Source organism: Stegostoma tigrinum, chromosome 3 (genome assembly GCF_030684315.1).
Source record: "Stegostoma tigrinum isolate sSteTig4 chromosome 3, sSteTig4.hap1, whole genome shotgun sequence".
Lineage (NCBI taxonomy): Eukaryota > Metazoa > Chordata > Chondrichthyes > Orectolobiformes > Stegostomatidae > Stegostoma > Stegostoma tigrinum.
In genome coordinates, this window is record NC_081356.1 from 130,269,532 (window position 1) to 130,294,220 (window position 24,689).

Here is a 24,689-nt window from a genome sequence, read left to right on the forward strand (position 1 = left end):
AGCCTACCATGTGGAACCTTATCAAAGGCATTACTGAAGTCCATGTACACCACGTCAACTGCCCTACCCACATCCACGTGCTTGGTCACCTTCTCAAAAAACTCAATGAGGTTTGTGAGACACAACCTGCCCTTGACGAATCCATGATGACTATCTCAAATCAAATTGTTGCTTGCTAGATGATTATAAATCCTATCTCTTATAATGCTTTCCAAAATTTTTCCTACAACGGACGTAAGGGTCACAGGCCTGTAATTACCTGGGTCATCCCTACTGCCCTTCTTGAATAAGGGCACAACATTTGCAATCCTCCAGTCCTCTGGTACTAAACCTGTAGACAATGAGGGCTTAAAGATCAAGGCCAAAGGCTCCGCCACCTCCTCCCTGGCTTCCCAGACAATCCTCAGAAAAATCCCATCTGGCCCAGGGCGTTTATCTACCTTCACACCTTGTAGAATTGATAACACCTCCTCCTTACTAACCTTAATCCTTTTAATTCTAGTAGCCCGTAACTCAGTCATCTCCTCTACAATATTCTCCTGTTCCTCAGTGAAAACAGATGAGAAATAATCATTTAGCACCTCTCCAATCGCCACAGGGTCCACACACAACCTCCCACTTCTGTCTTTTACTAGCCCTAATCCTACTCTCGTCATCCTCTTATTCCTCACGTAGCCAAAGAAAGCTTTCGGGTTCTCCTTTATTCTATCTGCCAATGTCTGCTCATGTCCCCTCCTTGCTCTTCTAAACTCTCTCTTTAAACCCTTCCTAGCTAATCTGTAACTCTCCATCGCCTCATCTGAACCATCATGTCTCATCGTCACATAAGCCTCCCTCTTCTGCTTAACAAGAGATACAATTTCTTTAGTAAACCACGGTTCCCTTACCTTATCGCTTCCTCCCTGCCTGACAGGGACATACCTATCAGGGACACGCAATATCTCCTCCTTAAACCAGCTCCACATTTCGATTGTCCCCATCCCCTGCATTTTGCTAACACATTCTATGCCTCCTAAGTCTTGCCAAATCGCATTATAATTGCTGTTCCCCCATCTATAACTCTTGCCCTGTGGCATGTTCCTATCTCTTTCCATCGCTAAAGTAAACATAACCGAATTATGGTCACTCTCTCCAAAGTGCTCACCTACCACTAAATCAAACACCTGACCTGGTTCATTACCAAGTACCAGATCCAGTGTGGCCTCCCCTCTTGTTGATATAAACATAACAACATGGAAATTATTTTTTAAATTTAATGAAATGGAAATGCCCACTGTCTACAATCATTCTTCACACCAAAATAATCCCCTTTTGGTTAAAATGTCTCTTCTGTCTTCCAATCTATAAATTGAATGCAGTTTTATTCAAGATTAGATAAACATTCATGCTTTCATTGAAAAACCAATATCACCAAGTCTGGAGACTTCTTGTTTTATTCATGATTGGTTAGTTTCACTCCTAAACAAAATGCTGTATTCCATATTTTTCTTCCTTTCTTCCTCTTCTGAAGACAATAACTCAATATTACAGGTTTTGCCCATCCCCCTGTACCAGACATATATGTACATGAGCAAAGATAGTGAGTGCTGGTTGGCTGTTCATCCATGGGCTATGACAGCTAAGTTTGATATTATCCTCATTTCAAATATACACAAGAACTTTTGGGGATAGGAATCATATCATGAGATAGAGATCTAGGCAAGTTGCTTTTCTGACTTGTGGGTCCAATCCCCCATTGCAATCTTAGGCACATTAACAATTCCACAGCCTCTGGTTGTGAGCCAGGTTTTGCCCTGACAACCTATTTCTAACCTGAACTTGTCAAACTAGATTCACAGTCACAGAGATTACTCAAGAGTGAAAATAAGATCATCACTCAATGATCAAAAAAAGGCAGAAAATCAACTGGCATTGATGAAAATACTGAAAGAACTGCAGATGCTATAAATCAGGAATGAAAATAGAAGTTGTTGGAAAAGCTCAGCAGGTCTGGCAGCTTCTGTGAAGAAAAATCAGAGTTAACGTTTCGGTTCTGGTGACCCTTCCCTCTGAGGAAATGCCCATAGTGAAGAAAAATCAGAGTTACCATTTCGGATCAAAACATTAATTCTGATTTTTCTTCACAGATGCTGCCAGACCTGCTGAGCTTTTCCAGCAACTTCTGTTGTTGGCAGTATCATAAATTATCCAGATAGATCTGAAATTAAGCAAGAAGGCAAGAAGAGCCAAATGGACTTAAAGCTCGACTTCTCATGGGAAAACTTCACAGAACACCTATAAAGGCAGGGGTTGTCCTTAGGCTTGTAACTTAGGGATTTTATAATCTTTCATGGAATGTGAGTGTTTAATAGAACATTACAGCACAGTACAGGCCCTTTGGCCCTCGATGTTGTGCCGACCTGTCATACCGATCTCAAGCCCATCTATCCTACACTATTCCATGTACGCCCATATGCTTATCCAATGACGACTTAAATGTACCTAAAGTTGGCGAATCTACTACCGTTGCAGGCAAAGCGTTCCATTCCCTTACTACTCTCTGAGTAAAGAAACTACCTCTGACAAGTGTCCTATATCTTTCACCCCTCAATTTAAAGCTATGCCCCCTCGTGCTCGCCGTCACCATCCTAGGAAAAAGGCTCTCCCTATCCACCCTATCTAACCCTCTGATTATTTTATATGTCTCAATTAAGTCACCTCTCAACCTTCTTCTCTCTAACGAAAACAGTCTCAAGTCCCTCAGCCTTTCCTCGTAAGACCTTCCCTCCATACCAGGCAACATCCTAGTAAATTTCCTCTGCACCCTTTCCAAAACTTCCACATCCTTCTTATAATGCAGTGACCAGAACTGTACACAATACTCCAAGTGCGGCCGCACCAGAGTTTTGTACAGCTGCAGCATAACCTCTTGGTTCCAGAACTCGATCCCTCTATTAATAAAAGCTAAAACACTGTATGCCTTCTTAACAGCCTTGTCAACCTGGGTGGCAACTTTCAAGGATCTGTGTACATGGACACCGAGATCTCTCTGCTCATCTACACTACTAAGAATCTTACCATTAGCCCTGTACTTTGCCTTCTGGTTACTCCTACCAAAGTGCATCACCTCACACTTGTCTGCATTAAACTCCATTTGCCACCTCTCAGCCCAGCTCTGCAGCTTATCTGTGTCTCTCTGCAACCTACAGCATCCTTCATCACTATCCGTAACTCCACCGACCTTAGTGTCGTCTGCAAATTTACTAACCCATCCTTCTACGCCCTCATCCAGCTCATTTATAAAAATGACAAACAGCAGTGGACCCAACACCGACCCTTGCGGTAAACCACTAGTAACTGCTCTCCAGGATGAACATTTCCCATCAACTACCACCCTCTGTCTTCTTTCAGCAAGCCAATTTCCGATCCAAACTGCTATATCTCCCACAATCCTATTCCTCCTCATTTTGTACAATAGCCTACTGTGGGGAACCTTATCAAATGCCTTGCTGAAATCCATATACACCACATCAACCGGTTTACTCTCATCTACTTGTTTGGTCACCTTCTCAAAGAACTCAATAAAGGTTTGTGAGGCACGACCTACCCTTCACAAAACCGCACTGACTATCCGTAATCAATTTATTCTTTTCTAGATGATTATAAATCCTATCCCTTATAACCTTTTCCAACAGTATGCCAACAACTGAAGTAAGGCTCACTGGTCTATAATTACCAGGGTTGTCTCTACTCCCCTTCTTGAACAGGGGAACCACATCTGCCATCCTCCAGTCATCTGGCACTATTCCTGTAGACAATGACGAGTTAAAGATCAATGTCAAAGGATCGGCAATCTCCTCCCTGGCTTCCGAGAGGATCCGAGGATAAATCCCATCCGGCCCAGGGTCCTTATCTGTCTTCACCCTCTGAAGGATTTCTAATACCTCTTCCTTGTGAACCTCAATCCCACCTAATCTAGTAGCCTGTATCTCAGTATTCTCCTCAACAACATTGTCGTTTTCTAGAGTGAATACTGTTGAAAAATATTCATGTTGCTAGCAATTTGTTGCCCGTCCCTATTTGCCCTTGAATGATATTCACCAAAAGCTAAATGTTTTCAGGCAAAATCCAAAATAAATTCCTAGTTAAAAATTTCATTTCAGCTCATCACACACCACAACACCTCAGCCACCTCCTGTCTGACACTCCATAATACATATTTTTAAATCAACTTGCTCAGGGATGTTGTTACTCATCTTTGGAGAAAATGGGACTTGAATCCAAGCTTCCTGCCTCAAAATTAGGGTCACTAGCCCTGCAGAAGCCCCTTGAGTCTTCTTTTGGTTTGCCTTCTTACTTTTAATTGCTAGGTATTTAACATCCCATTGTCAGAATTAGATACCAACAGATTGAACCATTTCAGAAGGTAGTTAAGGATCAACCACAATCCTGTTGTTCTCCATCTCACGTAGGCCAGACCAGTAAAGGTCAGCAGATTTCCTTCCCTCAACGACATCAGTGAACCAGATGGTTTTTTTATAAAAATTGACATACTCACCATTAGATCAGCTTTGTTTTTAATTGAATTCAGATTTCACCATCAGCTCTGGTGGGATTCAAACCTCTGTCCCCAGTGCAAGAGCACAGGCATTCTGGATTTCCAGTGTAGTGACAATGCACCATACACTTCCTCTCCAGTTAACTCACCTCATGACTGCAAGCCTTCAAATGACCCCTGCCCCATGTTTCCACTATGCGCCATTTAACATATCCATTTTCATTGGACACTGCCATCCCATGCAAATTTGAAAGCCTGTTGGATTAGTGATAATGGGAGCTGCAGATGCTGGAAAATCCAAGATAACAAAGTGTGAAGCTGGATGAACACACCAGGCCAAGCAGCATCTCAGGAGCACAAAAGCTGACGTTTCGGGCCTAGACCCTTCATCAGAGAGGGGGATGGGGAGAGGGTTCTGGAATAAATAGGGAGAGAGGGGGAGGTGGACTGAAGATGGAGAGAAAAGAAGATAGGTGGAGAGGAGAGTATAGGTGGGGAGGTAGGGAGGGGATAGGTCAGTCCAGGGAAGACGGACAGGTCAAGGAGGCGGGATTAGGTAGTAGGTAGGAAATGGAGGTGCAGCTTGAGGTGGGAGGCAGGGATGGGTGAGAGGTTAGGGAAGCGGGGACAGGCTGGGCTGGTTTTGGGATGCAGTGGGGGGAGGGGACGATCTGGGCTGGTTTTGTGATGCAGGGGGGGGGGGGGGGGGAAGAACTGGGCTGGTTTGGGGATGCAGTGGGGGAAGGGGAGATTTTGAAGCTTGTGAAGTCCACATTGATACCATTGGGCTGCGGGGTTCCCAAGCAGAATATGAGTTGCTGTTCCTGCAACCTTCGGGTGGCATCATTGTGGCACTGCAGGAGGCCCATGATGGACATATCGTCTGAGGAATGGGAGGGGGAGTTAAAATGGTTCGCAACTGGGAGGTGCAGTTGTTTATTGCAAACCAGGCGGAGGTGTTCTGCACAGCGGTCCCCAAGCCTCCGCTTGGTTTCCCCAATGTAGATGAAGCCACACCGGGTACAATGGATACAGTATACCACATTGACAGATGTGCAGGTAAACATCTGCTTAATATGGTAAGTCATCTTGGGGCTTGGGATAGGGGTGAGGGAGGTGGTGTGGGGGCAAGTGTAGCACTTCCTGCGGTTGCAGGGGAAGGTGCCGGATGTGGTGGGGTTGGAGGGGAGTGTGGAGTGGACAAGGGAATCACGGAGAGAGTGGTCTCTCTGGAAGGCAGACAAGGGTGGGGATGGAAAAATGGCTTGGATGGTGGGGTCGGATTGTAGATGGCGGAAGTGTCGGAGGATGATGCGTTGTATCCGGAGGTTGGTGGGGTGGTGTGTGAGAACGAGGGGGATCCTCTTGGGGCGGTTGTGGCGGGGGCAGGGTGTGAGGGATGTGTTGCGGGAAATGCAGGAGACGCGGTCAAGGGCATTCTCGACCACTGCGGGGGTAAAGTTGCGGTCCTTGAAGAACATGGACATCTGGGATGTGCGGGAGTGGAATGCCTCATCCTGGGAGCAGATATGACAGAGGCAGAGGAATTGGGAATAGGGGATGGAATTTTTGCCGGAGGGTGGGTGGGAGGAGGAGGTGTATTCTAGGTAGCTGTGGGCGTCAGTGGGCTTGAAATGGACATCAGTTTCTAGCTGTTGGATTATTCTTGATTGTTCGTCAAACAATCTTCCTACAAATCTACAATATGTTTGTAATAAATAAACAAATGTATTCAAAGTAAATAAAGGATAGTTTTCAATTCCTGGAAGCTCTAAGACAATCTGGAGGAAAGGGGGGAAGTGGATAGGGGGGGTCTGTTCACAGCTTTGGTGCCATTTCTGGCCTTGGGGAGAGCTTCTGATGACTTATCCGGAGTCTATACATTTTCATTCTGTAACATTTCCAAATTTCACATGCCCCTCACGCCATCTGATGTTGAAGCCCTCATCTATGCCTTTGTTACAACTGGACTTGTTGATTCTAAGGTATTAAAAATCATAAGCTGGCTTGATAGAATAGTTAGGAAGAAACTGTTCCCGCTTGTAAAAGAAACAAAAATGAGAGGGCATAGATATAAAGTGTGAGAACATTTTTTTCACTCAGTGAGAGGTTAGGATATGAAACACACTGTCAAGAATTAAGTGTGATAGAAGCAGGCTTAATTGGAGCATTCAAGAGGATATTATATAAATATTTGGATAGAAATAGCATGCAAGGGTGTGGGGAGATTGGCACTAGGTAATTATGCTCATTCCAAGAAATAATGCAGGCTTGATTTCCCAAATGGTCTTTTTCTATGTGATAAGACACCTGTGATTCTGTATTTCTGGCCAACATCTCACATTCTACACATTATTAACCTGAGATACTCCAAACCTCTGCTGCCATGTACATATTTACTCAATGGTCATTCATCCATTATTTCTCTGCTAACTTATATTGATTCATGGCTAAAAAATGTTTAAATTTTAAAACCCCAATCCAAGTTTCCAAATCCCTACATGGCCTTGTCCTTTCCCAATCTCTATAAACTCTGCATCCCTTTCAGTTATTTGCTCTCCTCTAATGCCAGTCGCTTCAGCATCCTTAGTTTTAATTACGCTACCATTTGTAGTCATGCCTTCAGTTGTCTAATTCCTAAGCTCTGGAATTTCCCTAAATCTCTGTCCCCGTGCACCCCCCCCCCCCCCCCCCCCCCACCCACTTCCTTTATAATACTCTTTACCATCTACCTTTTTAAGCGTATTTTTGATTATCTGCCCTAACATTCATTGGCTATGTCAGATTTGCTTTATTATGCCCATGTGAAGCACCTTTTATTAGCATTAAGTGCAAAATGTGGAGACAGAAATGCAACAGAGATAGTAGGAACTGCAGATGCTGGAGAATCTAAGATAACAAGGTGTAGAGCTGGACGAACACAGCAGGCCAAGCAGCATCAGAGGAGCAGGAAAGCTGATGTTTCCGCCCGAGGGTCTAGGCCTGAAACATCAGCTTTCCTGCTCCTGTGATGCTGCTTGGCCTGCTATGTTCATCCAGCTCTACACCTTTTATCACAGAAATGCAACAACTAGTTTTTAAGAGATAATGGGAACTGCAGATGATGGAGAATCCAAGACAACAAAATGTGAGGCTGGATGAACACAGCAGGCCAAGCAGCATCTCAGGAGCACAAAAGCTGACGTTTCGGGCCTAGACCCTTCATCACCCTCATGAAGGGTCTAGGCCCGAAACGTCAGCTTTTGTACAACTAGTTTTTAATGCCAGTTTAAAGCAGAGAAGGGTAAGCAAGTGATTTAGAAAGACAGTTGCAAAGGTAGAGGCACAAGTACTAACAGAAGCGATTGCATGTATTAGTTTGAAGTCAAGAAACTGACAAATAGGTTCAACTAGAACAACTGCTTTATGAAACAAGGTGCATGACCTTTATGAAAATTCTTTCATGTTTGTTCACTTCACTGACCAAGGCACATGGCTCAGTAAACAGAAGTTTTGTTTCCTGTTTTGACTGCAACAATAAGCTTTAGTATAAGGGTTTTCATTTATCCATATCTTACTCTGAACAAAATATTCCTAAGGTTATGACTGTGCAAGTTAGAACTGTCAGTTTTTACTTACAGTGTAAGAACCTGGGGATTACTTTATTAAAAAAATTGTTTACTTTCAGTTTTTAATTTTTGCATTGATTTAATCAGGGAGAGTGATCTGAATCTGGCTAAGTTTGGATAGCTTTAATTGATTTGAACATGTCAATTGAACATAAAACACACTTTACACTTTTTTGTTTCATGGTGTGGCACCTGTTTAGTGGGCCACTGGCAAGACCGGTATTTGTTCCCCATCCCTAACTACTGCTGAATCGAGTATCTTGCTTGGAGTAAAAATCAACCACATTGCTGTGGATGTGGAGTTATATGTAGGCCAGATAAGGTAAAGATGGCAGAATTCCTATCTTAAAGGAAGTTAGGGAACCAGGTGGGTGCTTGCAACAAATAATCATTAGATTCACAATAATCATGAATGCACTTACAAATCCAGATTTTGATATTTTGAACCAAGCTGTTCAGACATGTCATTCCAATTCCATGTTATAGTCATTGAATTTAAATTCCACTGGTTGTCATGACAGTATTTGAACCCAGTCTTCCAAAGGATATCCTGGGTCTCTTGGTTGCTTGTCCAGTGATATTATCAGAACTGCAGCATCTCTTCCTGATTTCACAGTATTTGTGAATGGACAATGGCCTGCACAGAACCGTATATTCAGAACAAATCTAGAAACTCAAAATGTGGAAGGCAATGAGTTACATGTGCAAATCTAACTCATTGCCTTCCACAACATCTTCTAAATAAATGGTCTATTATATCTGCCATTCCACCATTACCAGCAAAATAGGGAACTGACTTTGATTCACTGAGGAGTACAGAAGAGGAAGCTAGGTGCAGAACCAGTTATGGCTAAAAAAGGAGTTGGCAACTTGGCGCAGCTGCAACACAGAACTTCATGAATGCTAAACAGTGGAAACATCATGCTCTAGATTGAGCTAAACAAACCCACAACCAAGAGATTAGATTAAGGCTGTGCAGTCTTGCTGTAAGAGATGGTGAGCAGCTAAAGGCACAAAGAGTCTCCACAAACACGTCTATCCTCGGTGAGGTGCAGCCAGGATGTGACAAGGTTGAAGCATTTGTAACCATCCAGATGTGCCTAAGTGGATAACAAAGCCAAAGCTCCTCCCAAGATCCATCATGTCAGCAGCTAGTTTGATTCAGTCTATAAAATATCCAGAAATATCCATTCTGAAAACAGCAAAGATTATGGATTCTGATAACATCCTACTACCACGTTGTGGTTGTCGGAGGTCAGTGATATTGCTGCAAAATCATCTCCTGTTGAGTTTCAATGTCATTACTTATACTACCCCAACCCCACCCCAACAATATCCTGGGGGTTACTTCTGACCAGAAACTAACTGGATCAACCATACAAATACCATGGCTACAACAGTGTCAGAGGCTGGGATTCCTTCAGTGAGTGAGACACGTCGTAATTTTTCAATATTTACAATGTACCAATTAAGAATTTAAAGGAATACTTTTTACTTGCTTAAATGAGTGCAGATTCAACTGCATCCAAGAAACTTGACACTATCCTTGTCAAAACACCCCACTTAACTACATCCTACAACACCAACTTAAACATTCACTCCATACACAACAAATGTATAGTGGCTACAATGTCTACAACATACACTGTCACAAGCACTGCTTCTAGAGCACTTCCAAACCCACAATCTCTATGACTTGGAAGGCCAGAGCTGCAAGCATTTTGGAATACTTTATGAAGTTTCCCTACAAGTCACACATAGCTAGAACTTGCTGCAATGCCACAACTTGGAAAGGTTCATTGTTCTTTCATCGTGGCTGGTCAAAATCCTGAAACACTCTTCCTAACGGCACTGTGGGTTTAAAAAGGTAAAATTGCCATAGTCTAAGCATACCACAGGGCTGCTCTGTAATTAGAGAGTGATGATTGGCAGTCAGTCATTCAACGTGACTGTCACCATGACTCAGGCGACAGGAGTCCTTCATGGTAACCTCAGTCATACACCTATCTCACAAGTACCATAGTAGTTCAGGAGGGGAGCTCATCACCTCTTCCTCAAGGGCTGCACAACAAACGCTGGTCTTGCCAGCAATCCCTGTATTCCATATGTCAATTTTAAAAAAATACCCATACATACATAAGACAAAGGTCACATGGGATACACAGTTCAATAAGTAATAGTGAAACTACATGCCTGCCATTGGTATGTATTATTCATGGTCCAGTTATTAATCAAATAATAAAATAATTACGTTGTTGAAATTGGGATTTTCAATTAGCCACTTGTAAAAAATGGCTAACATAGTGGATAACAGTACAGGCCCTTCGGCCCACGATGTTGTGCCGTGGAATAATCCTAATCCAAAAATAAAATAACCTAACCTACATTCCCCTTAATACACTGCTGTCCACGTGCATGTCCAGCAGTCGCTTAAATGTCACTAATGACTCCGTTTCCACAACTACCACTGGCAAACGATTCCAGGCGCTCACAACTCTCTGGGTGAAGAACCTCCCTCTGACGTCTCCTCTATACCTTCCTCCTAACACCTTAAAACTATGACCCCTCGTGGCAGTCAATCCTGCCCTGGGGAAAAGTCTCTGGTTATCGACTCTATTCATGCCTCTCATTACCTTGTACACCTCAATCAGGTCACCTCTCTTCCTCCTTCTCTCCAGAGTGAAAAGTCCGAGCTCAGTCAACCTCTCCTCGTAAGACAAGCCCTCCAGTCCAGGCAGCATCCTGGTAAACCTCCTTTGCACCCTCTCCAAAGCCTCCACATCTTTCCTATAATAGGGCGACCAGAACATGACATAATATTCCAAGTGTGGTCTCACCAGGGTTTTGTACAGCTGCAGCATAACCTCGCGGCTCTCAAACTCGATCCCCCTGTTAATGAAAGCCAAAATACCATATGCTTTCTTAACAACCTTATCCACATGGGTGGCAACTTTGAGGAAGCTATGCACTTGAACACCAAGATCCCGCTGTTCCTCCACACTGCCGAGAATCCTGCCTTTAATCCTATATTCAGCATTTAAGTTCGACCTTCCAAAATGCATCACTTCGCATTTATCCAGGTTGAACTCCATCTGCCATTTCTCAGCCCAGCTCTGCATTCTGTCAATGTCTCACTGAAGCCTGCAATAGCCCTCGATACTATCAACGGCACCTCCAACCTTTGTGTCATCAGCAAACATACTAAACCACCCCTCAACCTCCTCATCCAGTCATTGATCTTGGCATTTTAAAATCCTCAACTGTCTCAACCAGACACTAACAGCAGTGTGCACATTAAACCAAATGCTCTCACCTTTCTTTCCTCCTCGCATGCTGCTGAAAAGTACCAGGTTCTATGTTTTTTATTAACGTGGATGATTTTGAAAGGAAACACGTTGCTTGATGTTGTTTCCTCTGTTGATCTCATAACTCTGAGGAAAAGGAAGAGAGAAATAAACACCACAGTAATAGGGTTATGGAGTGCAGACAGGGAAGTGGAAAGTTGAGGCCAAGATGAGATCTGCCAATAATTAAAGTAAACGGTAGAACATGCTTGAGGAGCTGAATTGCCTACTCCTTCTCTTAGTTTTATGGTTCTCATCTTCAAAAGCTGTTGAGGACACTGTAAAATGCTCCAGATTTAAAACATGAGAAGTTCACAATGACTAGATCAATAATATCACACGTGAAAACTTTTAATCCAGTTTCCAGAGAATCAAAGGAACTAATATTTACAATTATCATCTGGTTAGGGACTTGTGCCCTTTTTGTTTAAAGGGACAGAATTTGAGATTCCAAGATTTATTAAGCGAATATCGCCACAAAACTTTGTGGTTTTGAAAAAACAACTAAACTTTGTTATACCAAGTTAGAATAGCAAAACAATTTGTTGCATATGTTTTACAACTTACACTCTAGCATCCAGAGCTAACACAACATTAATATGGAAAATAAAACAAACTGTTATATGACATCCCCAGGGCACATCAAATTGCAGCTTCAGTTCAGACAGATCCCACAGATTTCTCAGCAACCTGGTCTGTTAGGAAGAGGAGGTCGAACCCCTTTGATAAGTAAAATTGAAACACAGACCCCCAAACTGTTTGGAGTAGAGGTCCCCTTCTAATAATTAAACCTGAAACACCCAGAGAAGCACACCTTACCTCACCTAACCTGTTAAACTGACACAGAGAAGGGGAGGTTAAATGAAAGAAAATCCCAGATATTCACTTAATAAATAACAAGTAACAATTTGTTTATTTAACCCTAATAGTGAACAAATTAATAGAATTACCATCAAACCAAATAATTCCCTCTTGACAACTAACTATTCCCTAACTGAACTAAATTCTGCTGATATGCTGTTCCAATAAACACAAGTCCCACTTATATAAACCCAGGTAATAAAATAATAAATTAAAACTTAGTCTCTCGAAGTCTAAGCTGCATCAGAGGAGCAGGAAAGTTTGATGTTTCAGGCCAAGACCCTTCAAGGGTCTCAACCTAAAACATCAAACTTTCCTGCTCCTCTGATGCTGCTTGGCCTGCTGTGTTCATCCAGCTTCATATCGTGTCATCTCAGATTCTCCAGCATCAGCAGTTCCTACTATCTCTCTCAAAGTCTACATGCCTTTCTTCTGCTGTTTTCAAGTCATAACACCTTTCTTCTGCTGATTTGGCTGTCAGGGATGTTTTCTGTGAAATCTTCTGTAAGGACTCTTAACTAGAGGTGTCACGGTGCCTTTGGTAGACAGATGGTGCTTTTCCTTCGCAAGAATAGTGATTTCTTGTGAGAGCTAAACGCTTACATCTCGGATGGCAATTTGCTCTCACACTGATTTTCAAAAGCCCTCTCCTTACATACGTTGGATGACTTATCAATTTTCTTCCAATAGCATTGGTCTGAGATTACCAAAACCATCAGATTTAAATTCATTGGCTTTCAATTGCTAAGTGCTTGGTTTACATTAATTGGCTGATTCCAGCTCATTGCAAAAACATCAAAACAAGCCTAAGGTTTCCAATCACACAGCCAATGTGCTTCAATTTCAGATCTGTCTGTACTCCTTCAGCTGCTAAGACACATTTTCTGTATAAATCTCCAAGCTTAGAAAAGCACTTTATCTCTTAAAGGAGCCACACACACTTCTCCCTTATTATTTCTTTAACAAACAATTTCTAGCTTCCTGCCTTCCAATTCACAATTATTCTACACAACTTCCTAACACCTTCTCCGTCTTAAGCAAAAAATGAACCATCATTATGAAAAGATGGCTTTTTAAAAAAATCTAAATACTATTATCATGAGAAACATTGGTCAGTAATCTAAAGTTGCACCATTCATACTAATTCTGCATACATTTATAACATTGGACCATACCAGTTCTATACTGTCAGCACATTTTCTTTTAAACCCATGATAACACATCTGCAATAACATTTTTACAACCCGCAACATGTACAATCTGTAATTTAGAAGCCTGTAACACAAGACTCCAACAGTCTCATATTCCTGTCCTTAAATCTTTCCAAAAAGGTGAGAGGATTGTGATCTGTATACACAACTGTCTCCAAAACATTGTTTGTAACATAAACAATAAAATGTTGTGAGGCCTGTACCAAATTGAATAACTGTTTTTCAATGGAGGAGTATTTTCTCCGGTGAGTATGGCATTTCTTTGAAAAATCCACCATCAATTCCACCATCATCTTCCTGCATTGGCACAGTTCCAACACCTACATCACTGGTGTCGAGAGGGGCTTTAAAGGGTTTCAAGCGTTAACGCAGCTTTTCAATTTACAAAAGCCTCCTGGCATTGTTCTGTGCACTGAAATTTCATGTCCTTCTTTAGAAAATCCATCTGCAGTGCCAACACACTACTAAAGTTTGGTACAAACTTCTGATAGAATCCATTCAGTCCCAAAAATCGAAGCACCTCTTTCTTCAAGGATGGTGTTGGAAATTCCTGCATGGCCTTCATGTTCACATCCCTCACAGTCATCCTTCCATGTCACTTCTTCCTTTGCAAATTTAGTTTTTGCTAAATTTATAACCAGTTTTGCCTCCTGGAGTCTTTCAAAGAGCTCTGCTAAATGCACCATGTGATGTTTCCATGAATGGCTAAAGATGACCAACTTGTCTATATAGATGGCACAATTATTCAATCCTACCACATCTTTGTTTATAAGTCTTTGAAATGTGGCTGGTGCTTTCTTCATTCCAAAGGGCAGTACTTTAAATTGGCACAGCAGAGTAGGACAGAAACTTCTTTTGCTCCCTCTGACAAAGGTACTTGCCAGTAACCATGAAGTAGGTTTAACTTTCTGATATAAGTGGCTTGTACAACTTTTTCCACATAGTCCTCTAGCCTTGGAAATGCATATGAATCCAATTTAGTTGCGGCATTGACCTTCCGATTGTCCAAACAGAATTGTTGAGTACCATTAGGTTTGAAAACCAACACAAATCGGTGAACTCTACTCACTTTGACTCAGCTTGATGATGTCTTCTTGGAGCATCGCTTTCACTTCCTTCTGTATCTGTGTGACTTTGAGATGCTTGATACTGTAAGTGTATTGTTTTATTGGAACAGCATTCCCTACTTCAACCTTATGTACTATAATATTAGCCCTCCCCATTCTATTCCTACATTTGTCCTCATATTGCTGTAACAAGCCTGTCAATTCAGTTCTCTGTTCCTGAGGCAGTTATCTCACTATCCTATCCCATTCTCATGGCTTCCTCATTATTAAACTTATTTTGAGGCCGATCAAAATCTAAATAATCTAGATTTGATTATTCACTCTGAGGGGGCAGTAACCAATACCTGTTTCTCTGGCTCCCTGTCTTTGTCGTAGTAAGGTTTCAGCATATTCACGTGACATACCTGATAAAGTTTTTTTTTCCTATCTGGCATCTTTACAAGATAATTCACCTGACTCAACTTCTTCTCAATCTGATAAGAACCACCAAACCTTGCTTTGAATGGATCTCTTACCACTGGTAACAGCACCGATACTTTATCCCGATGGGCAAGTGTATGAATTTTAGATTTCTTATCTGACTCTTGCTTCATTAGATGCTATGCCACCTTCAGATGTTGTCTAGCTAATTCAAATACTCTGTTTAATTTATCTCTCACCTTAGATACATAACCCCAATTGTGAGATCTCTGACTTCGGACCTATCAACTTACCCTTACTTAATTTTAAAGGCACTCTTACTTCGTGTCCGATTATCAAGTCAAATGGAGTAAACTGAGCCGATTCATTTGAAGCATCTCTGATGGCAAACAATATAAATGGGATACCTTTATCGCAATTATTTGAGTAATCCTGGCAATAAGCCCTCAGCATTGTCTTTATGGTCTGATGCCACCTTTCCAATGCTCCCTGGGATTCAGGATGGCATGCACTTGATTTAAAGTGTTGGATACCTAATCTATCCATGACCTCTTTAAATAGTTTGGCAGTAAAATTGGATCCCTGGTCTGACTAAGTCTCCCTGTGTAGGCCATAATGGGTAAAGAGAGCAAGCAACTCTCCATGAGTGATAATGGGAACTGTAGATGCTGGAGAATCCAAGATAATAAAGTGTGAAGCTGGATGAACACAGCAGGCCAAGCAGCATCTCAGGAGCACAAAAGCTGACGTTTCGGGCCTGGACCCTTCATCAGAGAGGGGGATGGGGTGAGGGTTCTGGAATAAATAGGGAGAGAGGGGAGGCAGACCGAAGATAGAGAGAAAAGAAGATAGGTGGAGAGGAGAGTATAGGTGGGGAGGTAGTGAGGGGATAGGTCAGTCCAGGGAAGAGGGACAGGTCAAGGAGGTGGGATGAGGTTAGTAGGTAGGAAATGGAGGTGCGGCTTGGGGTGGGAGGAAGGGATGGGTGAGAGGAAGAACAGGTTAGGGAGGCAGAGACAGGCTGGGCTGGTTTTGGGATGCAGTGGGTGGAGGGGAAGAGCTGGGCTGGTTGTGTGTTGCAGTGGGGGGAGGGGACGATCTGGGCTGGTTTTGGGATGCGGTGGGGGAAGGGGAGATTTTGAAGCTGGTGAAGTCCACATTGATACCATTGGGCTGCAGGGTTCCCAAGCGGAATATGAGTTGCTGTTCCTGCAACCTTCGGGTGGCATCATCGTGGCACTGCAGGAGGCCCATGATGGACATGTCGTCTGAGGAACGGGAAGGGGAGTTGAAATGGTTTGCGACTGGGAGGTGCAGTTGTTTATTGTGAACCGAGCGGAGGTGTTCTGCAAAGCGGTCCCCAAGCCTCCGCTTGGTTTCCCCAATGTAGAGGTAGCCACACCGGGCACAGTGGATGCAGTATACCACATTGGCAGCTGTGCAGGTGAACCTCTGCTTAATGTGGAAAGTCATCTTGGGGCCTGGAATAGGGGTGAGGGAGGAGGTGTGGGGGCAAGTGTAGCATTTCCTGCGGTTGCAGGGGAAGGTTCCGGGTGTGGTGGGGTTGGAGGGCAGTGTGGAGCGAACAAGGGAGTCACGGAGAGAGTGGTCTCTCCGGAAAGCAGACAATGGTGGAGATGGAAAAATGTCTTGGGTAGTGGGATCGGATTGTAGATGGCGGAAGTGTCGGAGGATGATGCGTTGTATCCGGAGGTTGGTGGGGTGGTGTGTGAGAACGAGGGGGATCCTCTTTGGGCGGTTGTGGCGGGGGCGGGGTGTGAGGGATGTGTTGCGGGAAATGCGGGAGACGCGGTCAAGGGCGTTCTCGACCACTGTGGGGGGAAAGTTGCGGTCCTTGAAGAACTTGGACATCTGGGATGTGCGGGAGTTGAATACCTCATCGTGGGAGCAGATGCGGCGGAGGCGGAGGAATTGGGAATAGGGGTTGGAATTTTTGCAGGAGGGTGGGTGGGAGGAGGTGTATTCTAGGTAGCTGTGGGAGTCGGTGGGCTTGAAATGGACAGCAGTTACAAGCTGGTTGCCTGAGATGGAGACTGAGAGGTCCAGGAAGGTGAGGGATGTGCTGGAGATGGCCCAGGTGAACTGAAGGTTGGGGTGGAAGGTGTTGGTGAAGTGGATGAACTGTTCGAGCTCCTCTGGGGAGCAAGAGGCGGCGTCGATACAGTCATCAATGTAACGGAGGAAGAGGTGGGGTTTGGGGCCTGTGTAGGTGCAGAAGAGGGACTGTTCCACGTAACCTACAAAGAGGCAGGCATAGCTGGGGCCCATGCGGGTGCCCATGGCCACCCCCTTAGTCTGTAGGAAGTGGGAGGAATCGAAAGAGAAGTTGTTGTGGGTGAGGACGAGTTTGGCTAGGCGGATGAGGATGTCGGTGGAGGGGGACTGGTCGGGCCTGCGGGACAGGAAGAAGCGGAGGGCCTTGAGGCCATCTGCATGTGGAATGCAGGTGTATAGGGTCTGGACGTCCATGGTGAAAATGAGGTGTTGGGGGCCAGCGAATTGTAAGTCCTGGAGGAGGTGGAGGGCATGGGTGGTGTCACAGACATAGGTGGGGAGTTCCTGGACCAAAGGGGAGAAAATGGAGTCCCCTATTCCCAATTCCTCCGCCTCCGCCGCATCTGCTCCCATGATGAGGCATTCCACTCCCGCACATCCCAGATGTCCAAGTTCTTCAAGGACCGCAACTTTCCCCCCACAGTGGTCGAGAACGCCCTTGACCGCGTCTCCCGCATTTCCCGCAACACATCCCTCACACCCCGCCCCCGCCACAACCGCGCAAAGGGGATCCCCCTCGTTCTCACACACCACCCCACCAACCTCCGGATACAACGCATCATCCTCCGACACTTCCGCCATCTACAATCCGACCCCACTACCCAAGACATTTTTCCATCCCCACCCCTGTCTGCTTTCCGGAGTGACCACTCTCTCCGTGATTCCCTTGTTCGCTCCACACTGCCCTCCAACCCACCACACCCGGAACCTTCCCCTGCAACCACAGGAAATGCTACACTTGCTCCCACACCTCCTCCCTCATCCCTATTCCAGGCCCCAAGATGACTTTCCACATTAAGCAGAGGTTCACCTGCACATCTGCCAATGTGGTATACTGCATCCACTGTGCCCGGTGTGGCTACCTCTACATTGGGGAAACCAAGCGGAGGCTTGGGGACCGCTTTGCAGAACACCACCGCTCGGTTCGCAATAAACAACTGCACCTCCCAGTCACAAAGCATTTCCACTCCCCCTCCCATTCTCTTGATGACATGTCCATCATGGGCCTCCTGCACTGCCACAATGATGCCACCCGAAGGTTGCAGGAACAGCAACTCATATTCTGCTTGGGAACCCTGCAGCCCAATGGTATCAATGTGGACTTCACCAGCTTCAAAATCTCCCCTTCCCCCACCGCATCCCAAAACCAGCCCAGTTCGTCCCCTCCCCCCACTGCACCACACAACCAGCCCAGCTCTTCCCCTCCACCCACTGCATCCCAAAACCAGTCCAACCTGTCTCTGCCTCCCTAATCTGTTCTTCCTCTCACCCATCCCTTCCTCCCACACCAAGCCGCACCTCCATCTCCTACCTACTAACCTCATCCCACCTCCTTGACCTGTCCATCTTCCCTGGACTGACCTATCCCCTCACTACCTCCCCACCTATACTCTCCTCTCCACCTATCTTCTTTTCTCTCCATCTTCGCTCCGCCTCCCCCTCTCTCCCTATTTATTTCAGAACCCTCACCCCATCCCCCTCTCTGATGAAGGGTCTAGGCCCGAAACGTCAGCTTTTGTGCTCCTGAGATGCTGCTGGGCCTGCTGTGTTCATCCAGCATCACATTTTATTATCGCAGACATGTTAGAGTCTTTCAAGATATATTTGGACAGGTACCTGGATGGGCAGGGAGCAAATGTTCACAGACGCTTAGAAAATAGATGACAGGTTAGACAATGGATCTCGATCAGCACAGGCTTGGAGGGCCGAAGGGCCTGTTCCTGTGCTGTAATTTTCTTTGTTCTTTGTTTAAGTTTGTGCAAGACCTCAGCTAAGCTGAGAACCTATACTAGGGAACCTTTACAGATTAAGGGTACAACTTTGGTTACAGTCTCTTATGAAAAGCAATTGGTTCAGTTACCAGTGATTGTAGTAAAAGGCTCAGATCCAGGCTTGGTGGGGTGAAATTGGTTGCAAGAGATTCACCTATATTGGCTCAACATTTTTCAATTAGAACATGGTTGCCTGAATGAAATCTTAATTAAACATCAGGAAGTTTTCCAGGAAGGTTTCGGACTATCAGAGGAGCCAAGGCCACCTTGCATTTTGACTAGGAAGCAATTCTTTGATTCTTCAAGGCACATCCAGTGCCATTTACCTTTCATGCAAAAATAGAAGAAATCAGAATGTTGGAATGCTAAGGAATCATCAAACTAGTCCAATTTGCGGAATGGGCAGTAACGGTCGTACTGATTGTGAAGGCCGATAAGTCACTTCGCCTTTATGGGGATTTTTATGATGGGGAGAGGGCTGTCCTTCATGAAGCTGGACATGAGCTGTGCTTACCTGCAATTGCTGTTAGCTGAGGATTCTCAGAAGTATGCTACAATTAATATCCATAAGAGTTTGTACCAATATACAGACTGCCATTTGGGATATTATCAGCATGTTCAATTTTTTCAGCAGAAGATGGAGACAGAAATGCCCATCAGCCATGATTTAAATGGCGGAGTGGACTTGATGGGTCGAATGGCCTTAATTCCACTCCTATGTCTCATGGTCTTGTGGTCTTATTTTGTACGGTCTACCTCAGGTTGTCATTTATCTAGATAACATTCTGATAACAAAAAAAAACTAATAAGGAACACTTAGAGAACTTGACATAGGCCACAGGCATTTTACCAAAGTGGATATATGCCTAAGAAGGGGAAAATGTGTTCCAGGCCCCACAAGAGACTTGCTTGGGCTACAGAGTTGACAAGACTGAGTTACACCTGTTGTAAGATAAAGTGAGGTCAATCAAAGGTGCCCGGCTTCCACGTCTGTACATCTTCCACGCTTATGTTATTTCTTGGGCTGGTAAATTATTATAGAAAGCTCACACATAACCTGGCACCCATCCTGGAACCTTTGCACCAATTCTTAAGAAATGGGGCAGCCTTGGAAGTGGTTGCGTAGCCAAGTCAAAACTTTCAGTGAAGTGAAGGAACGTCTAATAGCACATAAAAAATGACCACATATTTTATTAACTGTTGCAAAAACCCATCTCTTTAATAATGACCTTTAGGAAAGGGCATGTCCCATTCTTACCTAGTTCTGGCCTATATGTGACATGACCCTTTGAAATATTCCAACAAGTCACTCAATTCTCAGGACTGTGGCTCTTTACCACCTTCATGACTGGAATTAATTAGAAGCTCCCAAATTCTAAGAATGATGTTTTTAAAAAAAGAGTTAATCCTTAACAGAATCTGTCTGGAAATGTTAAAGCTTTTGGACTGAACTCAACTTTGTGTGGCCTGGGCAGGAGTAACAATGATTTTATATATCTGATCAGTATTTGATTTTAAAGCATGTCAGAGATTAGAAAGTGTATACATTACAGTCAGTATTGATGCACTGCCAAGCCTTGCAAACCTGAATGCAGAGGCTGAAATATCACAGAAGCTTTGCAAATATGCTATAACCTAATGCTCACATCCTGTTTTTGCTCAAGTGGACACTATATGCGTCCATGAATAGTCTTTGGCTTGTAACCACAGACGTTACAAAATTCTTTGAACAGTAACGTTCTACAGTTTCAGTTATAAACTGATACCATCTTTAACTCATGCCCTGCTTGTGAAGCTAAGGCTGCAGATTGCAAATCCCAGCAAGACCATGAAGACCAATAAAAGCAACACAATTCTTGCTAAGTGTATTCAATATATGTCACAAGGAGTTGTTGAGGTGAATAACACAGGTGCACTATATTGACACAAAGAAAAAAGGAATTACTAAAGACAATGCTAATAGGGCTACTTGAATTAGGAAGGGTGGAAACATAAATGGAATATAAACATTTGCATCAAGTCCAGGTGGACAGCAATTGAAACACCAAATGCGCTTATAATTTCTGTATCATAAAAAGAAGCTCCTCCAGCTATGGAGTGGTGAGAACTTGCTATTGAATGGAATATTTAAAGCAAATCGCACAGACGTATTAAGGGAGAACTAGATAAGTACATGCAGGAAAAAGGAAGAGAAGATATGTTGATAAGATTTAATGAAGTGTGCAGCATAAATATCAACTCGGGCTTGTTGGACCCAGTAGCCTGAATTTGTATGTTAAAGTTATCTATATGACAAAAATAGAAACTTCTCAGCAAAATTCTGAGGTTCGGTCACTGGACTCGAAATGTTAATTCTGCTTTTTCTCTTACAGATGCTACCCGACCTGCTGAGCTTTTCCAGCAACTTTGTTTTTGTTCCTGATTTACACCACCCACAGTTCTTTCGTTTTTATAAAGCCCAAAGCTTTCTGCACCGAGCTTCCTCTGACCAGCTACTACTGAATTTAATTAAACGCTGACTCCTGCATTGTATAACACCACTAGACTGACCACAATATAAAGTCACATTTGAATTTCACAGAATTCTGGTACAGATTGAGAAGCAGAATATATTACAGAATATACTATATACAGAATATACTAAATATGCTACAGGCTGTACATTTCTGGAGCTTGTATATACTACTTCACGAAGGCCATGTAGAACACCCGCAGATTACTTCTTTATGAGGAGTGTTTGATTCAGTAAAGCCATCAAATTTTATTACTGAACCTGAATATAATCCATGGTGAGGGACAAATACTGTAATTACATAAGAACCACAGGTGGCACATTGAGCTTGTTCTAATTAACGTATTTCTGTCATGAAGACTGTGCTTGGGATCACTCCAATTAGTGAGCAAAGATTAAGCTTATCTATAGATTTTGCATTACCTCAAAATATCCTAAATTACTTTACAGCCTTGAAGCGTAGTCATTATTATCTTGTACGAGGAAGTACAATATAGCTTTGGATCTGGAAATGATTTATTAAAGAACAGTTGGTTGGGATGAGGATGGGAACAATGCATTTGGATGAATGAAATCCAACTGCTCAAAATCCAGGCTTGGAAGTATGGAAACAAATTAATGACCAATCTGTGAGGTATGAACAGCTTCTTTACAATGCAATGCTACCAGTCAGCCAGTATTCATACAGTACAGGGGAAAGATCATTCTGATCAGATGATGAGTTCACCAAGGGCTTAATTAATTTATAAAATTCCTCCTGACCATTGACAATTAGAGGAGTGGACTTTCCTAGAATCTGTGCCTCCCAGTTACTCACAGTTCTTAGACAGTATAAGACCATAAGATGTAGGAGCAGGAGTAGGCTATTCAATGAGAGCAGGGCAGACCTTTCAGCTATCATTGTTTGAGAATACAGATAAGAAGGAGCTACGATAGTTGCTAGGGTGAAGATGTTCACCAATAATGTACAGCAGAGTTTTTTACTTTCAGCTGTGAGATGGGACCAGACACAATTCTAAAATATTTAGAGAATCCTCCAGAACCCATATCCCAACATTCTAATCTTGGCTTCGAATTGGTGAGAATACCCACCATCTTGTATCCCAAAAAAAGTCAAAAGAATTTTTGATTAACCAGTTCAGACACATCTCCATGCTGCTGTTCTGAAGAAGGGCTGCTGGATCCAAAACTCTGATTTCTCTCCACATATGCTACAAGATCTGCTGAGTTTTTCCAGCAATTTCTTTTATTTTCTGTCGCAGGTGGGGCTTGAACCTAGATCTTCTGATTCAGAGGTAGGGAGACAATGCAGCACAACAGTTCCTCAACTTGTATCTATGCTCACACATAATGATTGGCAACTTGTGTCCGTGATACTGGACAATCTGCTTTAGTTATGCTTTCAGAAAAATAGAACCATAGGACTGGTAGAGGGGAAGAGACACTCAGAGAGCAGTGTGAGTGAGAGGCCAGTGAGAGTGTAGACTATATCACTGTGCATACAATGGCAGGCTTGAATCTCTCTGGGATTACACTACCATTGATACAATGAGTAAAGACTCCACAGCATCACTGTGTTGGCTTTCCACTATAACATAACAAGTGAAGTTGCATAATCTACTCTCTACATCTTAGTCTTCAATGGGCAACCCCTACCTAATGTTTAAACCATGCCCTTTAGTTCTAGCCTCTCTCAAAGGAAAGAAACAATCTTTCAGGATTTGAACTGTCAAATTTCGTCAAGAGTTCTGTGTATCTCAAGAAGATCACCTTTAATCTGTTTTTAGAAAATGCTAATGTAAGTTATTAAGGGCATAATAGCAGAGCATTTAGAAATACATAATATAATCAAGCAGAGTAAGCATGGCTTCATGTCTAATAATCTATTAGAATTCTTTGAGGAGGTAACAAGCAGCATTGTAATGGAAGAAACATTGGATGTAATATATTTTTGGATTTCCAAAAGGTGCTTGATAAGGTACCACATATTAGGCTGCTTAATAAGGTAAAAATCCGTAGTGTTGGAGGCATAGTAGCATAGATAAGGAATTGGCGAACTAATGGAAGACAGAGAGTTGGGAATAAGGTGGATATTTTTAGGATGGTGACATCTAACTAGTGTTAGGTAACAATTGCCCCTGTACTTATAATATACCTGAATCTCTTGAATTAATGAATTGAATTTCAGGACTGTTCACTAAGTCTCTTAGTTCTCACTCAATTAGCATCTACCTGTTTGAATTTTATAGGTTACTGTGAGATTCCCCCTCATTTTTCTAAACTCCAGTGAATACAGACCTCTCACATGTCAGTCCTTCTTCATATGTCAGTCTGCAATTCCAGGAATCAGGAATAAAAAAAAGTTTATAGGGATGACACTGGATTAGGTTACACCCATTCATAAAAGATATACAAACTTGATCTCTTCTTTAGAAAGAGAAGGCTAAAGCATTATCTAATAAAGATACTTTTTTTTTAATTGCGTGAATCTTTGATAGGTCAGAGAGTGAGAATGTTTCCACGTGTAGGTAAGACCAAAACTAAAGATAATCAATATAAGATTAATCCCTAAGTAAAGGAATTCCAAAGAAATATTTTGATCAACAAAGTCGTGAGAATGTGGAACTTGCTACCAAGGACATTGTTAAATTGAATAGCTGGGATAACAAAGGCAATAAAGTCAAAATTGTGTAACCAACAAACCTTGTAGGGATACACAAGGATTGGATAAAGAGAAAAAGGGAGGCTTGTTGCAAGTACTGAGGGCTCAGTACACAAATGGAAAATTAAAAAGGAAATTAAGAGAACTAAAAGAGAGCATGAAAGATTAATGTCAGGTAAAATAAAGAAAAATTCAAAGTTATTTTACAAATACAATGGCTAAAAGGGAACTATGGAAAGAATGAAGACCATTAAGGGTAATTTGTACATGGAGACAGGGATTATAGGTAGTGCTCTAAATCAATACCTTGTGTTGGTGTTCACTATTGAGAAGGATGCTGTGGGAACAGAAATCAGCGATAAAAACCATGATGCACTTAAAAAGTTTAGCTTAGTCAGAC

The 24,689-nt window shown here is 43.0% G+C and overlaps 1 protein-coding gene across 1 annotated transcript in view; it reads right to left on the minus strand.

Annotated features, from left to right (window-relative positions):
* Positions 1-24,689, minus strand: part of sh3bp2 (SH3-domain binding protein 2) — a 119,789-nt gene that overhangs the window by 50,197 nt on the left and 44,903 nt on the right. The window contains exon 5 of the mRNA XM_048528238.2: positions 11,459-11,576. Coding sequence (XP_048384195.1) covers positions 11,459-11,576 — 118 coding nt within the window. The remainder of the gene's footprint in view (positions 1-11,458; positions 11,577-24,689) is intronic.